The sequence below is a fragment of the Rhinatrema bivittatum genome, chromosome 13, assembly GCF_901001135.1.
Source record: "Rhinatrema bivittatum chromosome 13, aRhiBiv1.1, whole genome shotgun sequence".
Taxonomy (NCBI): domain Eukaryota; kingdom Metazoa; phylum Chordata; class Amphibia; order Gymnophiona; family Rhinatrematidae; genus Rhinatrema; species Rhinatrema bivittatum.
Genome location: NC_042627.1, coordinates 31,643,268 through 31,665,794, shown reverse-complemented (window position 1 = coordinate 31,665,794; position 22,527 = coordinate 31,643,268). Strand labels below are relative to the sequence as shown.

Genomic DNA, 22,527 nt, shown 5'->3' with positions numbered 1-22,527 from the left:
GGTTAGAAAGTCCAAGGCAAAAATTTATGTCACAAGGTACCTATCTTTGGCCATTGTAGAGCAAAGTTCAGTTTAGTCCTTGTAAAACCAGAAACCTGAGTACATACACACAGCCACACAAGGGCTGATAATCATCTCCTGAGAAGTACATTTGAGAGTGAAAGAACAGCCCAGTAGCCTACAGTGCAAAATACTGACAGCTCAATGGAACATATATAGATGAGCTCAAATTGTAAAACAATTCCAATCAATCAATTAGCAATATAACAATTGCTGCATAATGTCAGCTGAAAATAGTCTTATTTCAGAGGTTGTAAAAATGTCATCCATTCATCTTTTAGTTCACTGCTGTGCTCTATCTACCAGAGGCAATTATGCCATGAAAGAGGTTATATGGGGGAACTGAATCCTTTGTGCCTTTTTTTGGTTAACCATGGTACTATAATGTGCCATGAAATTATTGTAAACTGCAGTGATGGCCATAGATGATATTGTAGTTTACATTCTATAATCTTATGTGGATAGGAGCCACCACACAGTTTTAATTAATGTTTGATGTATTTTTATGAATTTTTAGTTGCAATCAGTCATGAACTATGGATGCATTGCAGGATATAAAAATTAAAAAAATAAATATGCATGCAATATATCATCTGTTTGTTCAAAGTACCAGGAGTCTGACTTCCAGCTATAATTACCTTTCACCTTTCCTAGGTGATAACTCAAGAATATAATTTGTAGTCTACCAGGTCAATATCTGAAAAAGGCAATTTGGTAACACCAAGAAAATATCTATTTTATTTGGCAAACCCCCATCTGACCTATATCTTTCTCACTTCCTTAAAAATAAAACATGTTGACTTCTACAAAGCGAGCTTTCTCTACTAGGACTCTCCATACCGTGCAAGACCAGCACAGAACCGCAACATTCAACAGGATATTCACGCATACTTACCGAGGTTAACAAATGCATTTTCCAAGTCTCCTTTCACCTCCTTCCTGATGCTCTCCTCCATGTTGTAGGGACTGTAGCTCTTGTACCTTTCAAATACTGCAATATAGAAGAAAATAATTAGAAGAACTCTTCAGTGGTGATATGTGAAATTATTACACCTTAGGTGGTGGTAGACACAATCTGGCTTTCATTTGATGTCACCTCATGTTTTAAAGCACTCAAGGGACAAAATCTTAAATCATCTATGCACAGTCAGAGGTACGAAGAGCACAGTACACATCAGTGCAGATTTGATGTGAGGAAAGGTACACAAAGATGACATTTGTACAATGTACTCTTGCCCTAGCTTGATAGCAGCTAGGTAGAGAGTGCATCAAGCTAAGGCAAGAGTAGATTGTACAAATCAATGAAGTGCACTGTGCTGTTCGTACCTCTGACTGTGCATGTAAAACTGGCACTAAAACCTCACCTTGAGTTACTAATTGACCCTCCTAAAGTGGTATAAATAGTTGACTCACTCTCTCTATCACAAATCCCATTTCAGGCATAACACCAGGAAAAGGGTGTAGTTATTTCCAGTGATAACTCCTCCCTTTTGACTAAATTTTAAAAATTTGCATACATATCTCACGATGTGATAAATAATGCATGTATTATGGCGTCATTGTGGGAATTAGGGCCTTACTGCAGGCATTAAGAGCCCTAACCCAATTTGATGAATGACCCTGTTAATAAGAATGTAATTTTTGATACACTGGAAAGCTGATAATAAACCACAAGTTATCAAATAGTTAAATGCTCTCTCAGAACTCGCTGTCTTGGAAAATGAATTCCCTACAGCAGGAGGGACAGATCAGAACTTATCAGTTTTATCTGGGAGATCTCTTATGGAAGTCTCGAAATTGCAATTTAAAAAAATACTTAAGAGGATATTTTCAAAAGTTTTTACCTGGGTAAACATGCATTTATTCAAGTAAGAAAGACTTTTCAAAACTGTTACACCTTTAATGCAGATAAGAGTTGGTGTGTACTTTATCCACAGCGAAAATGGCATGGAATTAGTTTGGGGAAATTAAAGTATATATGGTGATTTCAGTTTTAAATCACAGGGCACACATTCCAATACATACTTTGCACCTGTTGTGCAGCATGTGCAAAGTCCAAAGGTACTTTTATACCCATACTGTGCGCACCAGAGCATTTTCAAAAAGGAAACCCTATGAGGAAGCCGTGGACCTGAAAATTGCCCCCAAGTTAGAGCATTAAATACACTCAATATTTTATCTTTACTCTTCTTATTCCTTCTTTTTAATGCCCTACTTGTAATGATCAGTAATCTGATTCCAATGTTATAACAGTAAATTCTAACATTAGTTATCTATTCCTTATGTGATACTGATAATGACTGTTTCCATAGAAATATTATTAATATTATATTGCCATAAAATCCCATTCAATGACACTTAAGGATGAAAGAGATGAATTCTCCTAGTAGAAAGAAAGCAATCGGGTACCTGCATTAAAAATGGAGCAGGAACTTTTCAGAGCTCAAGCAATACATTTTGAAAATTGTAGTGGGGACTTACACGCATTAAGGGAATTCTGTGCATAAGTCATACACCATCATATCAGCATGCACCTCGGTGGATTTTCAGTTATTTTATTTATTTGAAAAATGTATATTCTGCTGATCTGCAAATCTCAGCAGATTACAACCAAAACATCCACAACAAACAAAAGTATAACAAATGAAACTGACGGTTTAAAAGTAAAAAAAAGTACAAAGTCAACAAACTCCACATGATTAAATTTCAGTAAATATAGAACCAACAAACAACATTAATATCAAACCACAAACACCAGACAGTAACAGTAAACATCATATATCAATAAAACACATGCGGTGTGGCAGCTCACAGAAACCCTGCCAATAATTCCTAACAGCAATCACTGAAGGCCTAAGAATATAAGTGTGCCTTTAAAAGTTTATTGAACTGAAACAAATCGTTTTCAGATTTAATAGTCTTAGGAAGCTCATTCCATAGTATGGGGCCAGCCACTCGAAAAATTTGCTCTAGACTGTACTAAGCAAATCTGCTTGAGTGAGAGAACAGCAAGCAAATGCCTGGAGGAAGAGTGGCAAGGTTGGGCCAGGCAATAGTTCTGTATCATGGAACTGAAACAGTGAGAGGCTAAGCCATTAAGAACCTTAAAAATTAATCACCAGAACCTTGAATTTTACTTGCCAGATCACAGGAAGCCAATGTAAGTTATCTAAAACAGATGAAATATCCTATGGAAAAGACACTAAGGGATTGATTTTAAGACCTGCGTGTGCATGTCCATGTGCGCGTGCTGGGAACCACGCGCACACGAACGTGCCAATTTTATAACATGTGCGCACTACCGCATGCACATGGATACACCAATTTTATAACAGCGTGCGTTCCCTCCCAGTCCACTCCAATTACAATTGTCCAATGAGGATAGAAGTACGTAGTACTAAATTGTAGGGATGTGAATCGTTTTTTTGACGATTTAAAACAATCGTCAGATATATTTTAAATCGTCAAAAATCATTAAGAGTCGCGATACAATAGAAATTCCCCAATTTATCGTGAAAAATCGTAAATCGGGGGAGGGGGGAGGGCGGGGAAAACCGGAACACCAAAAAACCCCTAAACCCACCCCGACCCTATAAAATGAATCCCTTACCTTCCCCCACCCTCCCGAACCCCCCCAAAACATACCTGGTGGTCTAGTGGTGGTCCCGGGAGCAATCTCCCGTTCTCAGGCCGTCGGCTGCCACTCATAAAGATGGTGCCGATGGCCCTTTGCCCTTACCATATGACAGGGTATCCGTGCCATTGGCCGGCTCCTGTCACATGGTAGGAGCACTGGCTGGCTGGCGCCATCTTTAAAGATGGGATCTAAAAAACCCCGCCATCACAATTCCTAAGGACAAAACTTAAATTCATTTTAGTGACTTTTAAATTTTTGCTCTTGGCTATGTAAAGAAAGCAAGTACCAATCTCTTTTCAAAATAGACTTTTGTTGCTTTTCTAGCATGGAAAGTTCGCCCACTAATGTGATTTTTTTTATGCCTTTCTAGGATTTGTTTTCTCGCCTGGGTGAGGGAAAGGAGAGGGAATCAAGGAGGCACATAAAGGCGATCAGTCACCTATTGATGTTTTGGAATGGTAACCGAGAATATTCAATTAAAAGAATATAATTGTAATGGGAGGGGCAAGGCATGTGGAGGCAGGAATTCTATGTTCTGCTCAGCCAACACAAAATATTGTCTTTTCTTCGGCAGCCTATAATCTCTTTGAGAAAAATCTCTGAAGTAAACCCAGTGGCGATAATGCAATTGTTTTAAAGAACTTGAAGAGAAGATGTTGATCATCTCCAGTGGGAGATTTATAATGGCATCTCTGGTGTGCTTAGGAAATCAGTGCTGAAAGTATTTTTTTTTTTTTTAGTCAATAACTAGCAATTCAATCTCCAATAGTCTAACTACCCTGCCAATCAAAGTGCATGGTTTGGCAATAAGTTAGTCAAAATATATTTCCTTGTACCTTTCTGCAGGTGGGGTGGGCTTCTTTCGGTCATAATGCAGATCCATTTTGCCACATCAGTTCCCTTCCTCTTTACTCCAGCCTCGTACAGCTCCTGCAAGTAGAAAAATGTAGGAAATATGTGAACCCCCGCCCCCAAGTCAAAGAATGATCTATCACAATCTCAAGTGACAAAATGCAGCGTTTTCTAACTAGCAGGCCGATACAGTAAAGCTCGACTGCGATTACCCCGTTTCTAACCCGCTTTCTACCCGAAATTTGGCCGCATAAGTCCAACCCACGATTCACTATCCCTTTTAACCCATCCTTACCGCTTCTTTAAATGAACGGGTTACCCTTTCCGCCCGTGGCATGTATATGATATGTAAATACTCCGATTAGCTATTCCCTCCCATACAGTAACGTGCACCCCGACTATCGCCTTTTTTAACCTGCAGTTTAGCCGCGTCATTAACCTGCTAAATTACCGCCTACCCTTACCCCTGCGTTAGAGGGTAGGCGGTAAAGTTTGCCCATGAAATTTCACAGGCAAACTTTCCCCCAGCCCCCGCTCACCTGCCCTGGCCGCGTCCATGGGTGCTGGTCTCCCATACGGGCCCGCGCTGACAGGGACAGGGACATTGACTCACAAATGTCCCTTCACTTTCTCTTTCAGCATGCCTTCTCCCACTTTGGCTCACAACCCTTCACTCTCTCCTCCAGCATTCCTTCTTCCACTTTGGCTCATGTTGTCCCTTCATTTTCTCTTTCAGCATTCCTTCTCCCGCTTCAGCAGCCCAGGGTGGATCGGGCGCTCTCTGCGAGGCGGCTTCCAGTAGCCCCCGCCGGCAAAGGTGCATGAACGCATGTCCAATTTGGGCGCTCAAGCAGCGAAGGCGCATGAGTGAACTCCGTGACCTCGGAGGTCCATCCGGGTGCTCAGGTCATGGTGTGCGCTCATGCACCTTCGCTGCTTGAGCGCCCAAATTGGACATGTGTTCATGCACCTTTGCCGGCATTTGGGCGCTCACGGGTCAGGGGTGACGTCACAAGCTGCAAGATGGCGCTGGGGAGGCAGTGAGCAGTGGAACGGAGGGAGGCAGGCGAGCTGGAGCTGTCCCGCATGCAGGAAAGGTAGGGGAGCCGCGGCCCTGGCTCTGCCGCTCTGGCAATCTTCCAGTTGCCTGCCGGTGCAATTTTTTTGGCATGATGAGCTCACACCACCTGCCAGCGAAGGTGCCTTGAGCGCCCAAATTGGACGTGCATTAATGCACCTTCGCCAGCGGGTCTGCTGGAAGCCGCTTTCACTATCGGCTGCCCCCGGGAGGCAGGGGAGCCGCGGTGGGTGCCTTGGGAGGAGGGGAGAGAGGACTGGGGCTGCTGGAAGCATGCAGTAAGTTTACTTTAATTAGAATTTCTATTTTCTTAACATGTTGAGTCTATTTTCGCCCTGCAACTTGCTTCGGGAGGGGGGGGGGGGGGAGAGAGGACTGGCAATCTCCGATGCCAGAGCATAGGAGAACCATCCACTTCCTGGTACCTGTCCTTTCAAATGTCATTTGAAAGGACAGGTACCAGCGCACCCATTTTACTGAATAGGCGCTGTATAGCGCTCTATACAGTAAAATGGATTGTGCTTCATGGACGCGGCTTGCATTTGCATGCCATTTAAATACTGTATCGAGTGGTATGTGATCCGAACTGTGCGCGCGGCAAACGAGGGTGCGCCCAGCACTACCACACTCTTTCTACCGCGTCCTTACTGTATCGGCCTGTAGGTGTTTAATCAAGTAGGCAGTACCTCCATTGTATGCAAACCTATGTCAAGCATATTCATTGTGGATATGCTAAAAACCTGACTGACTAGGTGTGCCCCAAGGACAGGGTTGAGAACCCCTGAAGCAGAGAGAGAATGGAAGCAGAAGCAAAAAATTGAAAGATCTCATGATATAAATCAAAACATGCTTAGTATATGAAACCTAGCAAACATTTCAGAGATCTCTTTCACCAGGCTTAAAGAACAATATTTCTCTACATCATGATTCCAAAGCCAAGTATAATTATTTTCTCCAACACTGAAATTAAGAAAACTGGAGTTTCTGTGTGGCTTGCTGGTGGATGCAAAGACAGCTGTAATATAGACAAGCTTCCATAGATGTAGGAATAAATGCACTTAGCATTCATTATATAAAATCTGTTTTAATTAAATTGGACAAACTGTAACTAAGTCGCCAAAAAGTGCATAATCCTCTCACATTCATATCTGATATCCCACTTTTTACATATAGATAATAAATTGAAATCCATGCCATACTAAAACTGAGCATTACTTTGTCTGCATTCTCATTTTATACCAACTCTCCCCAGATGTTACACCAGGACGACTCAGCTTTTCTCCTCTCCTGAGATGAACTCTTAGTACCTCTCTTCTGCTAGATGGGGTTAACTGAAGTAGTTGCAGCCATTTTGTCTCCCACCCTGGAGTTTTGACATGACCAAGCTCCAGCACCTTCACTGGATACAAGACTTCAACCTGAGTCTCCTGCAATGAGGGGTCAATGATTGGCCCATGACTATTTTCAAAGCCATTTACCCAGGTAAACAGCAACTTACAATGGTGTAGCTGAAAAATGTCCTCCATTGCCTGGCTAAAAATAAATAAAATACATGGGCTCTCATACAGTACATACTTTTGCTCTCCCCCAACCTAACAGGCCCAAAGGAACATCTTTTTAACTGGACTAAAACAGCACACATATTTGATATATTCTACATGCCTGTGACCTTGTATCACTTCTCTACTGCCCACACAAACAGCAGATGCAATGTACATAGGCACTTTTTGCATGCACACTATGAACTTGCTGATTTTCATAGTGATACAATGCACGTTCTTTCCCTTTGAATACTGATTGCAACATATGTGCTAAAAGTGCCGGTGTGCATTTCAAGTAAAGTGAGCTATTCAAAATTGGCACCTAATTTTATCATCACAATTTAATTATGAGAGTTTACAATGGCCAGCAGTGTCAGGCCATTGCAAATCAGTCCAGATAATTTGTGCAGTAGACTAAAATGCTACCACCAAGTTGCTCACGCAGTTCGCTTTTCAGACTATTAGGAATCTGTGAAAAACATTTCTTGCTTCACAAATAAATTCACAAGAATTTGGTGGTGTTTGTTGAAAAAAATTCTTGCCATAAAGCATAATTCTCAGTTCCCCATTTCACTTGGACATGTTACAAGAGGTACGTTTGCCTTTTCTCTGCAAAATCTATTGCCTGATTTTTACTGTCTTCAAAGATTTTGAATTCTATCAACTTTGACCCTATTGCTTAAAGTTTGGATCACGTCTTGTGCATAAATTTGCAAGGGGATAGTACTTCACTGTTTGCATTCAATATAAAAAATACCCTCTTCATATGTCTCTACAGATGACAGAAGGACAACTTACCCGAGCATCTTGATCAATCCTTTCATAATCAATAACAGAGTTGTCTTCATCTCTTCTACCCTTCAAAGGAAAAAAAGAAACATAGGACCAACAGTCAAAAGATTTGTCTGTCAATTAGAGCAATATCATAAAACAAATCTGATCTACGGTTTTCTCTGCAGAATAGGAGCTTAAGTTAAAAATAGTGCGGAAAAAACCTCATGCTCTTAGCTCCACACTAACAAGCCTGTGCAGGTTGGAGGTGCATAGATATTTCAGATGCCCTGCTGAAACCTCTACTAGGAAACCCTTCGAGGAGGTCTGCCTGGCAAAAGACATAGCCCTGCTGATCTTCTCTCCTGATAAACCCTAATGTATCTGAAAGAAGAGAGAGGAGGGAACCATCCTGCAAAGACCCTCTAAGAATGCAAGCAGAAAGCTAACGTCTGCCTGAGCCCTGGTTAAACTTTTCAGCCTTTTTATGGAAATGCTGAAGCACAGCTCTTTTTGTCCCCATCTGATGACATCCAAGCATCACTTTGTTAGCTGCTGAAAGCTTCCTAAATAAAACCTTTTTTTTTTTCAGCTGCTCACTGGCCTGCCTGAGCTGTCCTACACACACATACACTCACCCAACCCAGTCTCCCACATTCTCCATATTGCTATGTTTTGCTGCCCATTCCAGTGAGTTTGCTGCTGTCCGTCTGTTACTTATGTGAAATACTGCAGCCCAACAGCAGAGAAGATAACTGGCACTGTATCAACAATTTTTCGTGTATACACATCTGCTAGTAGACTTTCCGCAAGCTTGATATGTCAGAGCACCCATATTTTTTAATGGCTGGCTGATACTTAGCAGTAAATAACCATGTGGAACTGACCTCCAAGAAGCAACAAGAGTTTGAGTGTGTTACATATATTGGATTTAAGATGTTTTGTGAAATATACATTTTAAAACGTTGGTGATCTTACTTTTGCCAGGGCAACCATCAGTTTGCGGAAATCCCCAGATGTGTCGGAAATTATGTCTTTTTCCAACTCTGTCTTGTACACTAGGAGGGAAAAAAAAGAGAAACAATTTATCAGCTCAGTACTATTGATTTACACCTCACATTCCAATCCTGCCAATATTAAATTTGAGACTGGAAAACAGTGTCACTCCCAAAAGCACATAAGCAGTACACATGCAAGTGACATACATTAAGCAGTACACATTGGTATTTAGGGCTGGCTCATAAGCATTCATAACTAATATCTTTATACTGACAACACAGAGAAAAAAAAGCCATTGCAGAAGTCCAGATTTGTTTTTGAAGTATACACAGAATACCAACCAAATGATAAAAGCTCAGTAAAAAACTAAAAACTTATTTTATTCTGGTCTCCATTTTGCTGACAGCAGGGACCTCTTTTTCTAAAGGCACTTCTAGCAGCAGTTGAGAGGGAGGAGAAATTATGAAATTTGCATTGCTCTGCAGATATTTTACTCATAATTGATTTCTTAGGGTCTGTAAACAAATATACAGGGCCATTTTTATCTATTGACAAAAGGGGCAGCAGCAGAGTTCCCACTGCCTGAGCACACAGGCCTCCCCCTCATGGCCACTGGCTAGAATCCGGGATCTCAGGCAGCAGGTAATAGCCCTCTGCTATCTGCTCCAGCCCCTTCCCTTTTAGTCAGAGAAAAAACAGGCTGGAAGGGGGTGAGCCTGTGAGCACAGAGCCATACTGCTCCCTAATCCAGCCCCTCCCCTCCCCTCATGTCTGGAGGGAATAGGAGGGGACAGAGGTGCGAGGCTGGAGTGAACAGCAGAGCCAGGAAGAATTCAGTTTTGTCTGCATATTTCTATTTCTAATTTTTGGTCACTTATTCTGTATTTGGGGAGAGTCTGTTCTGCATTTAATCACTTGAGGTGAGGTATTCTACTGATAGTTTGGGTAGGGATCTTTAGTATATAGCAATCCAACTTGTTCTGTTTTTCCAGTAGGTGGTGTATTTGTATGCTAGGGCCTGGTGGAATATTTGCAGTGTTACTGTTTTCTATAGGGTTTGCTGCTGTTTGATATTACTTGGTGGATTTATATACTGCCACAACAAACTGGCGCCCTGCACACTTTACAACATATATACCGTAGGTGGATCTCCTCTGATAAGCAGAAGTTTTTGTCTTGGGTATACAGGTTCACCCAGTCTGAGGTATTCTGGACTCATACTATTAAATGTCTTGACTACCAGGTAGAATTCTACCCTCTCAACATAGTAGCATACTGGATAACAACAGACAAAAGCCAAAAGTTCCATCCAGTACGCCCAGCAAACTTTATTATATTTTATTTAAGGTAGTAGCAGCTACCACTCTGTGCAGGCCACCTCCAAGCCCTCTGCTAAGGCTAGTAGCAGTTGCTGCTCTGTGCAGGCTAGCCACAAGCTGTAATGTAACCTTTGGGTGTAATAGGAAAGAAAGTTACCCCATTTCTTCATTTATATTTTTTAACCAATGGGATCCTGTGTTTGCCCCATGCCCTTTTACTTCCATTACCGTCCTTGTCTTCACTAGCTCTTCCAGGAAGGCATTCCGTGCATCCACCACCCTTTCCATGAAGACATATTTCCTGGCATTGTTCTTGCAATTTCCCCCTTGGAGTTTTATATCGTGACCCCTAGTTTTACAGCTTCCTTTCCATCAGGAAAGATTTTATTTTTGTGCATCAGTTCCTTTCAGTTATTTGAAGGTCTGTATCATCTCCCTTGTCTCTTCTTTTTTCCCCAGAGTCTACATATTGAGGGTAGGGATGTGAATCGTTTTTTGACGATTTAAAATATCGTCCGATATATTTTAAATCGTCAAAAATCGTTAGAGCCGCGATACAATAACAATTCCCCCGATTTATCATCAAAAAATCGTAAATCGGGGGAAGGGGGAGGGGGAAGGGGGAGGGCGGGAAAACCGGCACACTAAAACAACCCTAAAACCCACCCCAACCATTTAAAATAAATCCCCCACCCTCCCAAACCCCCCCCAAAATGCCTTAAATTACCTGGGGTCCAGAGGAAGGGTCCCGGTGTGATCTTTTACTCTCGGACCTGTCATATGACCTGTCATATGACCTGTCATATGACAGGTCAAAGGTAGCGCCGGCGCCATTTCTACAACGCACGGAGGTCCGAGAGTAAAATATCACACCGGGACCCTTCCTCTGGACCCCAGGTAATTTAAGGCATTTTGGGGGGGTTCGGGAGGGTGGGGGGATTTATTTTAAAGGGTCGGGGTGGGTTTTAGGGTTGTTTTAGTGTGCCAGTTTTCCCGCCCTCCCCCTTCCCCCCCCACTGGACCCCAGGTAATTTAAGGCATTTTGGGGGGGTTCGGGAGGGTGGAGGATTTATTTTAAAGGGTTGGGGTGGGTTTTAGGGATGTTTTAGTGTGCCGGTTTTCGATTTACACGATATTTAAAAAACCCAAACTGCGACGATCCGATTCCCTCCCCCTCCCAGCCGAAATCGATCGTTAAGACGATCGATCACACGATTCACATCTCTAATTGAGGGTCTTCAGTCTCATCTCACTTGGCTTTTCATACAGACCTCTCACCATTTTGGTCATCTTGTAGGCTGTGCATACTGGGGGGTAATTTGACTGGACAGTTTCAGGCCCAGCAGCATACATGTGGCTGCTTTTGATGAGCTGGATGAGACGGGCTTGTGATTTTGTAGAGCCGCATATAGCGAGTTGCAGTAATCAATTCATGTTTTGCAGTTGCTAGATCTTCTCTCATAGGTACCATCTTAGATTTCTGATGTTACATAATTGTAGAAAGGATGTTTTGATCACTGAGGACATCCAAGTATGCATGGTCAATGGAGAGTTAGTCATCCCTAGGATTTTGGCTTCTTTGCAGATAGGTATGGCTTTGTCGTTAATTACTAGCGCAGGGAGTTAGTATTTCTTTTAGTATGACAAGTTGCTATATTGATTCTAGGTGACTTTTTACAGGATTCTGTGTTAATTCAACATGTCTGGTAATGGAGGAAGTTTGTGTCACTCAAGTCAGGCTGATCCAGTCTGGTTTAACCCTAGAGTATGCAAAGATTTGTATCTTGCTTTTCCTAGGGAATGCAATATGGAAATCAGAGCTATAAGTTCCTTCATGCAGTGGACTGATTCAACTTGTCCTGAAAATCTGGAGCCCTTTGTCAATCGTAACTCTTACGGAGGTGACAACAGAATATGAATTATTCTTCTATGGTGAGTAGTAAGTGGAAACATCCCAATTCAGCCCAGTCACCAAGGCAAGCCAGTCAATGCAGTGATTACTTTCAACCAATGCAGAATGTATGTCTCAATTTCTTTTTACAAGCTACCTTCTCCTCCTCACCCCAAAAAAAGTCAGATTACACAAACATTTGATATGATTTCTGAAACACATTTGTATCTAGGGCCATGAAAGTCATTTCCGCGGGCCATACACGCTTTTTTTGTAGACATTTCTTGGGAGGCAACTGCACATATAGTTTTTGTTTTGGTTTTTTTTTAAGCAAAAAGGAAGGAGTACCCATACAATAAAGTAGACACAAATTTGGTACTTTTGAAGGGCAATCAAAGCAAAATTACCTGTGTTTTGTTTTGATTATTGCTGCCAACCCTAGGTAAAAACTACATGCAGTGTTTGTAACACCTCGGATTGTTTGAGTAAGTGTCCGTTATGTATACACCCATATACATTTAAAAGTATGCTGTCCAATTATGGGTTTTTATAGGATTTTACTGGGAAAGAGGGTAGTGGGGTCCCAATGATTGAGTTTAATAATCAAAATCTCAGGGGGAGGGATGGAGCAAAGCTGAAGCTCCATCCAGGGTGCCTAACACTCTTGCACCAGTCCTGTCCATAGCACAAAGCCCTTAACACTGCACTCACGCTAGTCCGCAGGAAGAAGACTTATGCATGGGACCACATGGGCCAGAAGAAGGTAGGAGTGTTTACATTGTCCTGCATGGGCCAGGTGGTGGCAACATGTGGCTGCCCTCCTGTTAGGTAGCACAAGAGGAGGAAAGCTGCAGCAGCAGGCTAGCATCTGATTAAATGGAGGGAGGGAAAGAAGAGGGTCATCAGGATCCAGAAAAATTTGCCCGGAGTCCCTTAAATGGTTAAAGTGCCCTATAAATGTAAAACTATATATAGTTACACTAAAACATATAGGGGTAGATTTTCAAATAGCGCAAATTGGCCTACTTTTGCTGGCGCATCAGGCGCCAGCAAAAGTAAGCTGGATTTTAGTAGATACGCTCGGAGCCGCGCGTATCTGCTAAAAACCTGGATCGGCGCGCAAGGCTATTGATTTTGTATAGCCGGCGCGCACCGAGCCGCGCAGCCTACCCCCGTTCCCTCCGAGGCCGCTCCGAAATCGGAGCGGCCTCAGAGGGAACTTCCTTTTGCCCTCCCCTCACCTTCCCCTCCCTAACCCACCCACCCACCCGGCCCTGTCTAAGCCCCCCCCTTACCTTTGTCGGGGGATTTACGCCTCCCGGAGGGAGGCGTAAATCCCCGCGTGCCGGGACGCAACCTGGGGGCGGGTACGCCCCTGGACCGCCCCGGGCCATAGCCACGCCCCCGTACCCGCCCCCAAAACGCTGCCGACACGCCCCCTAAACGCCGCGATGACCGGGCCCGCCCCCCTCGGAGAACCCCGGGACTTACGCGAGTCCCGGGGCTCTGCGCGCGCCGGTAGGCCTATGTAAAATAGGCTCACCGGCGAGCAGGGCTCTGAAAATCCGCCCCATACAGCATACTAGGTTTTTTTTTTTAGCAGCAGAAAAATATTTGCAGTCATAGATCACTGATCAATTTACTTTCTCTGTATGCTGGGATAACGTCATGGAGCTCCGAGTTTGTCCGTGAGCAGATTATCTCTATGAGGGAATCTTCATCTGTTCCCAGACCCTGAAACACCAACAAGTCTCTGGTTAGGGTGGAACAAGGGCCCACAGTCAACTGCACATCCATGTTACAGTGAATTTATATGGGTAAAACAAACACTATCTGATCAAGCTGTGGAGCATGCATCTAATCTAAATACCTGAAATACAAACACTATACTACTTCAAAGATCAACTTGACTTACTGCAATGAAGATACAGATTTTAAGCAAGAATGGTATCAGCCCTTGTAAGTTTTGTTACTGACTGACAAACAGTTAACTGTAACTATCTACAGATACCACAGGGCATGAGAGCAAAAGGTCTACAGCAATCTATATACCATGATGTCAGTCATTTGCAGCTCTATGCAAAAAGGCATCAAAATAAGTAGATTCTTCATGACCCCAAGAAATAAAATGTTGACACTGGTACAGTGGATCTCACAACTAATTTAAAATGTTTGTACATGTCTCCATACCAAAGAGTCGAACAACAACATAATGTTGCTATCTTTAAACATAGGGACAGAATGAGATAAAGAGACTAACCCAAGGTCACACAAAATAACCGCAGAGGTGACTAGATGCCACATATTATGGCTCAAAGTCTCATACAGAGAGTACAGAATTACTGTATTCATTTTAATATTATATTTTATTACTCAAGACTGAAGGAACTGCTACCCCAGTTAAAAAGGTACCAGCCATTAACTGAATTCCATGGGAGCTCACATGATCTCCAATTACAGTAGCTCAAATCAGTATACTGGTAGCCTCAGGCTACTGTCAAACCCTAATTTAAGCCTTTACTTTGAGTCAAATGTATAGCTGTTTTATAAGCTAGTTGTAGATTATGCTTTTACTATAGCAAAACACTTTAATGAAAATAAAGGCTCTTTCCTACAACCTTGGCTGTCAGTAGGGTTATCACCAAGGACAGGCAGAATGAAAACATTTTACAGAAATATATAAAATACATGAACTTATATTAACCTGCAACATTAAGCATTAACTAGAGAAAAAAGGGATAGTTCATGGATAAATGACAACAGTATGCATTCAATTCATAAAAGTAATTTACGTTTTCTTTTAAAGTCTTCAGTAAGGCAGCATTAATACCAGTATGCACTGAACTACTGTTTGCAAGATAAGCAGGGTTACACTTGCATTAACTTTTCAGGGTTGTCAAGACTTCCTCTCATCCCATTCATTTTACAAAGCGATTTCCTAGTCCAGGAGTGGCTAAATCTGATCCTCAGATTTAGCCACTCAGATCCTCAGATTTAGCCACAAACAGTAGAGACAATGCATACAAATCTCTTGCGTATTCATTGTGAATATCCTGAAAATCAGGCCCATTGGTGGCTTTTTTTTTGTAACTTTATATTTATTAAAGAAACCAGGTTTTCAAAACATAGTACATTCGAATAAGAATACAGTACATATATCAGACATCTTCACACAAACATTTCAGTTATTGAACCATGTCTACATCAGATGTGTATACTCAATTAAACCTTACTCTAGCAAAATTGGACAAATCAGTGGATTAGGATTGTAGGGACCACCGATACTCTAATGGGGCAGCTGAGCTGCTAAGTATAGCCCCATATTTTATCATACTTATTAGATTGCTGCTCCAGTAAAAACTAAGCTTTTCCAGATTTGCAATGTCTTGTATTTGTCTCTGCCAATTTGAAATCAAAGGGGGGAAACTTCCACACAGAAGCAATCATGAAACGGGCTGCATGAGCTAAACTGAGTCAACAGCTTGCTCTTTCCTTTAGTAAAGATCCGTTGGGGCATAACTCCTAGAAGGCACAATGCTGCCCCAAGGACTACCTGCTTATGTAAACCTTTTTGCAATTCAACCTGTATTTCCTGCCAAAATGTTTGGACATAGACCCATGACCATCACATACATATGTCCTATCCTGACCACAGCCTCTCCAGCACATCTGAGAAGACATTGTGGAAAATCCTGTATAAAAAGTTAGGTATTGGTAAGCCCTGTCTAATAATTTATATAACAGTTCTACTCTCCTACTACAGACTGAGATTTTGAATGCCTTTTTCTAGATTGTTTGCCCTTCCGTCCAACCAGGATCCAAATTTAAATCAGTATTACATTTGCCCATCGGCAATAATAATGGGGTTTCCCCACCTCCCACTCCTGCACACAAAGGTGATACTTTTTCTGATAAGGCCATAATCCATAAGCACCTTTTTGAGGAATGGTGCTGTCCCAGGCCGCTCGCTCTGCCCCCCCCCCCCCCCCCCCCCCCAGACCGCCCCCTATTGAGGCCCCGGCGCTTACGCGCATAGACGGGCTGAAAATTGGCTTGGAGCATAAGGCCCAAGATTTACGTGCGCTGGGGTTTTAAAATCCGGCCTAAAGGGAATAATCTCTCTTAACACAGAAAGAAGTCTATACATCTATATGAATGGTAGGTAGCTGAAACACACATATAATCCTTCCCTGATGAGCACCTTGAAAGCCTAAAGTTTGCATAAGTCCTGCCCGAAATATGATTCATAAGAGCATGACAGAATTCAGGTTGCTCCTTGTTGGGATCATATTTGTTAATAAGAGCAAGCCTTCTTCCATCAAGATCAGCTTGTAGTTTATGAATTATCAAGGGGGAGAGCTAGATGTATTAATAGACCAACCCCCCTGCCCTTTGAATTGAACGAGGCATACCCTATCTGCTCTACCCAGTCTCGAGTTTCTCTTGCTCCAAGTCTATCAGATGAGTTTCTTGCAACATTGTTATATGAGCATGATGCTGCTTAAGGTAACCAACAATCCTTTTCCTTTTAATAGGTGATACCAGACCTCTGACATTAAATAAGAGTTAGTCACGGTAATCACATAATATTGAAGCTGATAGCATGTAACAATGTTCGTGTACAAACATCTTGAATACCGTTATCCAAAGTAAATCCCGAGTACCTCGTATTTTCCTGTGTAGCGCAGGTTTCTTACTGGTTACTTCCTTTTTTTTTCTCAAAACATAATAGCCTAAACACAAACCTTGTCTATGTAGAAAAGCTTCTCCTAAGCTCTCTTCCTTTCCCCGACCCCCCAAACTATACCTGACCTAGGTTGTAAAATAGGGGCACCCACACCACTCTTTTATGCTATTTTCAAGGTCTTTCCGCAACCAGAACCCCCTAAATTGATGGGCACCCAGATCTCGCAGGCAGGGGACTTCTCAGAACCTGGAGCCTGTTGCTGCATGAATGCTCTGCCTCTCCCTTCTAACTTGCATCTCCCTGCCCAACCCCCCACCACAACACCCCCTGAGCCCACCCTCTCCCCCCCCCCCCCTTTAACCATGCTATGCAATTTTTAGTTGAGTTGTCCGATTTGCCCAGGAAACATCAACGAACATCTCTGCACAGTGTCACTTGCTGATATCTGCTTAATCTCCAGTCTTTGCAAGGTTAACGATATGAATATAAGCAGCGCCATCAGAACAGACCAGGACCTGCAACAACCGCAAACCTGTCCGATGAACACTTCCTTATCCAGTTGCATTTGCTCAGTCACTGGCTTGCTTGCTAGCGGGACGCTGCTAGCCCAACTTTGAGGGTGATCTTGGCATCAATGCAATGACGTTGGTAGCATATTCTCATCTTTCCAGCCCACATTTCTCTGTGCCTGTTGGGATTTGTAGGCCAGGTTTTCCCAACACCAGCACTTGCAGGGGTCTCTCTTCCCTCCCCTCCCCCAACCTTTTCTGCATTGTATAAAACCCCAAAGAAATACAAATACATTTTCCATCTGTATCTTGTCCCCAGCTTCCCTGCTCATTCCTTTGCCACTATGCTATACAGCTGATCTTTAATCCGGTTTCTGCGAAGCTGTGACTTTCAGTAATTCTTTCATATATATTTTTTTTAGCTTCCCTTGCAGTCTCAAAGGGTTTTGCAGCTCCATCATTAAAGATATGCAATTTCACTAGGTACAATAAAGCATATTACACCCCCTTTGCTCTCAGTATTTTCTTTGCTTCCATGAAATGCCAACACTGCTTTTGTAGCAGGGATGGACCCAGAAAACAAATCAGAAGCTGATCCAGTTAGCTGTGTAGCAGTAAAAGAAGCGAAGATCGGTGTATATATAAAAAACCCTTTATTGAAATTTGCCCGACTCTGGCAGAGTTTCGCTCTTTGGTCGAGAGCTGCCTCAGGGGCAATAAATTTGAGCAGGACTAATCGCATGCCTGCAGGGCTGAGGCCACAATGTTTGTGCATCCACTATTGTATCGGATATTTGTACCTGTTCTTTAAAACATGGAGGTGTTGACATGTATCACCAATTGTGAAGAACACTCGATTTGCGGCTGGACCGGCTACAATACACACCGCAGTCTTATATATTCCTTCAGTGCTTTGAAGGTATGATCTGAATGAAGTGTTCTTCACAATTGGTGATACATGTCAACTCTACATGTTTTAAAGAACAGGTACAAAAATCTGATACAATAGTGGATGCACAAACATTGTGGCCTCAGCCCTGCAGGCATGCGATTAGTCCTGCTCAAATTTATTGCCCCTGAGGCAGCTCTCGACCAAAGAGCGAAACTCGGCCAGAGTCAGGCAAATTCCAATAAAGGGCTTTTGTATATACACCGATCTTCGCTTCTTTTACTGCTACACTGTTTTTGTAGCTCCATTGAGAAATTTTGGAAGATGTTAATGCAATGATCATTGTACTTTGATTGCAAATTGTGAGATAGTTCCATTATTTTGGTTTTTAATCACCAAATTTTAGTCACACAATTACTGCCCTGGTTTAGCATTTCCCCAACGGCTTTGGAGTAACGGCCCTGTGCACACGCTCTATTTTGAATGATGAGCAAGTAAGTGGAGTAACGAAGGCAGCAACGTGGCAAAGAACTGCACTGGATTCACTCCCTCATCTCCCTCCAGTAAGCCCATGATTCTGATGTTGTTCTTCCTGCTTGTTTTCCATATCACCTTGTTTTTCCCCCGCAGTAGCTGCAGCCATCTCGATTTCTTGCATATGCTCCTGTAAGTTCTCTATTTTAGCCGTATTGTCTGATACCATGGCTACTAAGTTAGTAATTTGTTCCACTACTGACTCCAGTTTTGGCTCAAGACTATTTGTCATTTGAGCCCTTGCTCATAATTGCATGGATTGTACCCAGCATGGCTCCAGGGAGGCCTGCTTCACCTTCCGTATCCTCATCAGACACGGCCTCAGTGGGCAGCACCTAGTGTTCTGTAGTTTTCTGGGAATCCACTTGGGTCTTACATTCTGGTCTCCCACCAATATAGGCAGCAATCTTGTAGAGGTATCTTTAGCCACTTTAAGCATAGAGGGCTGGCTTTTGTAGATATTTTAGATAGGGAAGTTGGGAGCCTGCTATCCTAGCTGCTATTTGCTACACCAACATTTTGCTCCCATTTGTGGCTCTTTAAGACCAGAGTTGGCCAGCCCAGTGCTAGTCTGAGGTTTTTAATGCCAGGCAAAGGGTTGATGCAGTCATTCCTTGCCTGCCCCAACCTGTGAAAGACAGACTGCAAGGTATTCAAGGTGAAGGTTTAACTATTACCTCTGGTGCTACAACTTTTCTGACAATACAGGCAAATTCCTTCTTTCTGATGTCACAACTCCTCAGCACCAACCAAGACTTGCACGCTGGAGCAATCAGCTTTGTTTTTATTCCTTGACCTGACTGTTTCCTCCAGGTCCTTGGTACTTCTAGCTCAGCTGAACCAGAGATTAGATCTGGTGCAACTACCAGGCGACATTTTCCCTTATTTATTTTTTTACATCTCCCTGAATACACCTAGTTTGTTCATTGTAGCAACAATCCTGGGCCAGGTGTCAGGTACTAGGGCTACTTTCCAAATCTCTGCAATCATGAGCTCCGAGTCCACCAATGAGGTGTCAGCCTTAAGTAAGGTCTATGACTCCCCCCCCCCCCCCCCCTCCAGTACATGAGGCCTATGAATGCTAATTTCAAAGCTGACTATACGTGCAGAAGACCTGACTTGGGGGACTGGACTGAGGACTTTCTACCTGTAACTGTACAGTTCTGCCATTGTAGCCGCAGGCCTGCTCACAATCCCTTTAAGTGCAGGATTGTTTGTCAAGTACTCAGCCTGCTCCTTGTTAAAGATGCAGCATCATGTTGTGAAATTGTAGAGGGCAACAGGTAGAACGTGCCATGAGAAAGTGGCAAATGGCAAGGTTTCATTAATAAGCGGGACAGTGCAGAAGCAGGGTGAGAAAAGAGGAAATATAATTTAAGTGCATGCTTTCCTTTTGGCTACAGTACCTGCGAAAAAAAAACAGCAGAGGGCAGTGTATGATTGCTTCCAATGCCCAACAAAGTTTCACAAACTAAATTTACTACTTTGTTAGGCTGTGGCAAATGCTTTATGAACAACATGAAATAGCTGAGCTCCTTGTGTGGTTCATCAGGTCAAATTGTTCTTTTCTTTGGGACTTGGAACCTCAGGACACATTTTTGGCTCTGGCTCAGCCCCAACTGTACTGATGCAGTGGGCAAACCGCAGTTTCCACTCCTTGGCCAGCCCTGCTTCTACACCAGATATATTGAGGCCTTTGCTTATTGTGCCAACTTGACACAGGAGTTCTCAGGAAGAGACGCACTTACCAAATTTCAGGGAAGCTGCTTCACAAAGAGAGACCCAGTACATTCACACAGACAGTGAGACAAAGCAAGGAGAAATGGCACTTTACTGCTAACTGCTGCTGCTCTTACATTTTGATGTATTTCAGGATACACTTAGCCAACTCATCTTCTGTAATATTTTAAAAAAGCACTTCAGGTTGAAGTGCCTGTTTTCACTAATAATGCATTTTGACAGCCCTGTATAGGTTATTACTGAACATTACCCAGAAGTAACTAATGATTACAAATGATTTAGCAATGAAACAGAAGATACTGTAGCTAAAAGACTGATTGTTCTAACTGATCAAACATTACATCACCATGCATCAGCTTTCTTTGTCTTCGTGCAAACAGGATAGTACCAGAGGGAAACAGGAAGCTGGCCATGGCAGATCTCAAGGTCAAGGATGGTTGCAGTTTTTACCCAGCCAGTCCCCATGGGGATTTTATTTGCCACATTAAAGTACAAATAGACATGGTCAATAAATGCACTGTGTGATAATTCATGATAGCCTAGCTTTAAAGTAACAAAAGTACTTATGGGAGTTCTTCACTTCTCACCCAATAAATCTAGGCAACTGAAAACTTTGGGGTCCTCTGCCCTATGACATGTTATAACATTTGTAATTAGAGATGTGAATCGTTTGCCCGATCGTCTTAACGATCGGGTTCAGCTAGAGGGGGGAAAAAATCTGATCGTGGGTGATGTGAATCGGAATTGGTTCAGATTCACATCGTTATTTTTTTTGTAGTGAGGCCCGACCCTTTAAAATTAACCCCTTACCTTCCCCCACCCTCCCGACCCCCCCAAAACCTTTTACGATTACCTGGTAGTCCAGTGGGGGCACGGGGACCAATCTCCCGCTCTCGGGCCATCGGCGCTATTTTGGCTGCCACTCATAAAGATGGCACCGATGGCCCTTTGCCCTTACCATATGACAGGGTATCCGTGCCATTGGCCGGCTCCTGTCACATGGTAGGAGCACTGGATGGCCGGCGCCATCTTTACGACAGTGGTGGCCATCTTTAAAGATGGCGGCGGCCAGTGCTCCTACCATGTGACAGGGGCCGGCCAATGGCACGGATACCCTGTCATATGGTAAGGGCAAAGGGCCATCGGCGCCATCTTTTTGAGTGGCAGCCGACGGCCTGAGAACGGGAGATCGCTCCCGGGACCACCACTAGACCACCAGGTATGTTTTTGGGGGGATCGGGAGGGTGGTCATTTTTAAAGGGTCAGGTGGGGTTTTTTTTGTGTTTTGTTTTTTTAAATCGGGCCATCGGCGCCATTTTTGAGTGGCAGCCAAAGTGGCAGCCAAAATGGCGCCGATGGACCGAGAGCGGGAGATCGGTCCCCATGCCCCCACTGAACCACCAGGTACTCATAAAAAGTTTTTTTTTGGGGGGGGGGGGGGGGGGAAGGTAAGGGATTCATTTTATAGGGTCGGGGTGGGTTTAGGGTTTTTTTTGGTGTGCCGGTTTTCCCCGCCCTCTCCCCTCCCCCGATTTTTCACGATAAAATCAGGGGGAATTTCTATTGCATCGTGACTCTGAACGATTTTTGACGATTTAAAATATATGACGATTGTTTTAAATAGTCAAACGATTCACATCCCTATTTGTAACTCATCTAGTGTTTCATCCTGGGGTCTTTTGTCAATATGCATCTGTTTTCAGCAGCATATGAGCTAAAAATATTTAAGTGTAGCTTGGTTTTGGATGGGTACAGTCAACCATGGCAGAGTTTAAAAAAAAAAAAAATGGCACCCATAGGCACCCGTTAAGGGTAGAACCCCCTCACCTCAGAGATAAGAAAATTGGGGGGGGGGGGGGTGAAGAGTTACCAAGATGGCACATCTGTGTCCACCTTCTGGGCAGCCCCTCCCCCTCATTCAGTCAGCACAGAGCTGAAGGAAGCACACAGGCAGAGATCAAGGTGGCGCCATATGCTCAGCAGTAAGCTACAAAGATCAGTGCAACGTTTTATGAATAGG

At 43.2% G+C, this 22,527-nt stretch overlaps 1 protein-coding gene across 1 annotated transcript in view; it reads right to left on the bottom strand.

Moving 5' to 3' along the window:
* Positions 1–22,527, bottom strand: part of ANXA2 (annexin A2) — a 78,088-nt gene that overhangs the window by 5,725 nt on the left and 49,836 nt on the right. Inside the window, 5 exon segments of the mRNA XM_029574883.1 lie at positions 956–1,051; positions 4,534–4,627; positions 7,967–8,026; positions 8,918–8,997; positions 13,792–13,882. Of these exon segments, the coding sequence (XP_029430743.1) occupies positions 956–1,051; positions 4,534–4,627; positions 7,967–8,026; positions 8,918–8,997; positions 13,792–13,882 (421 nt within the window).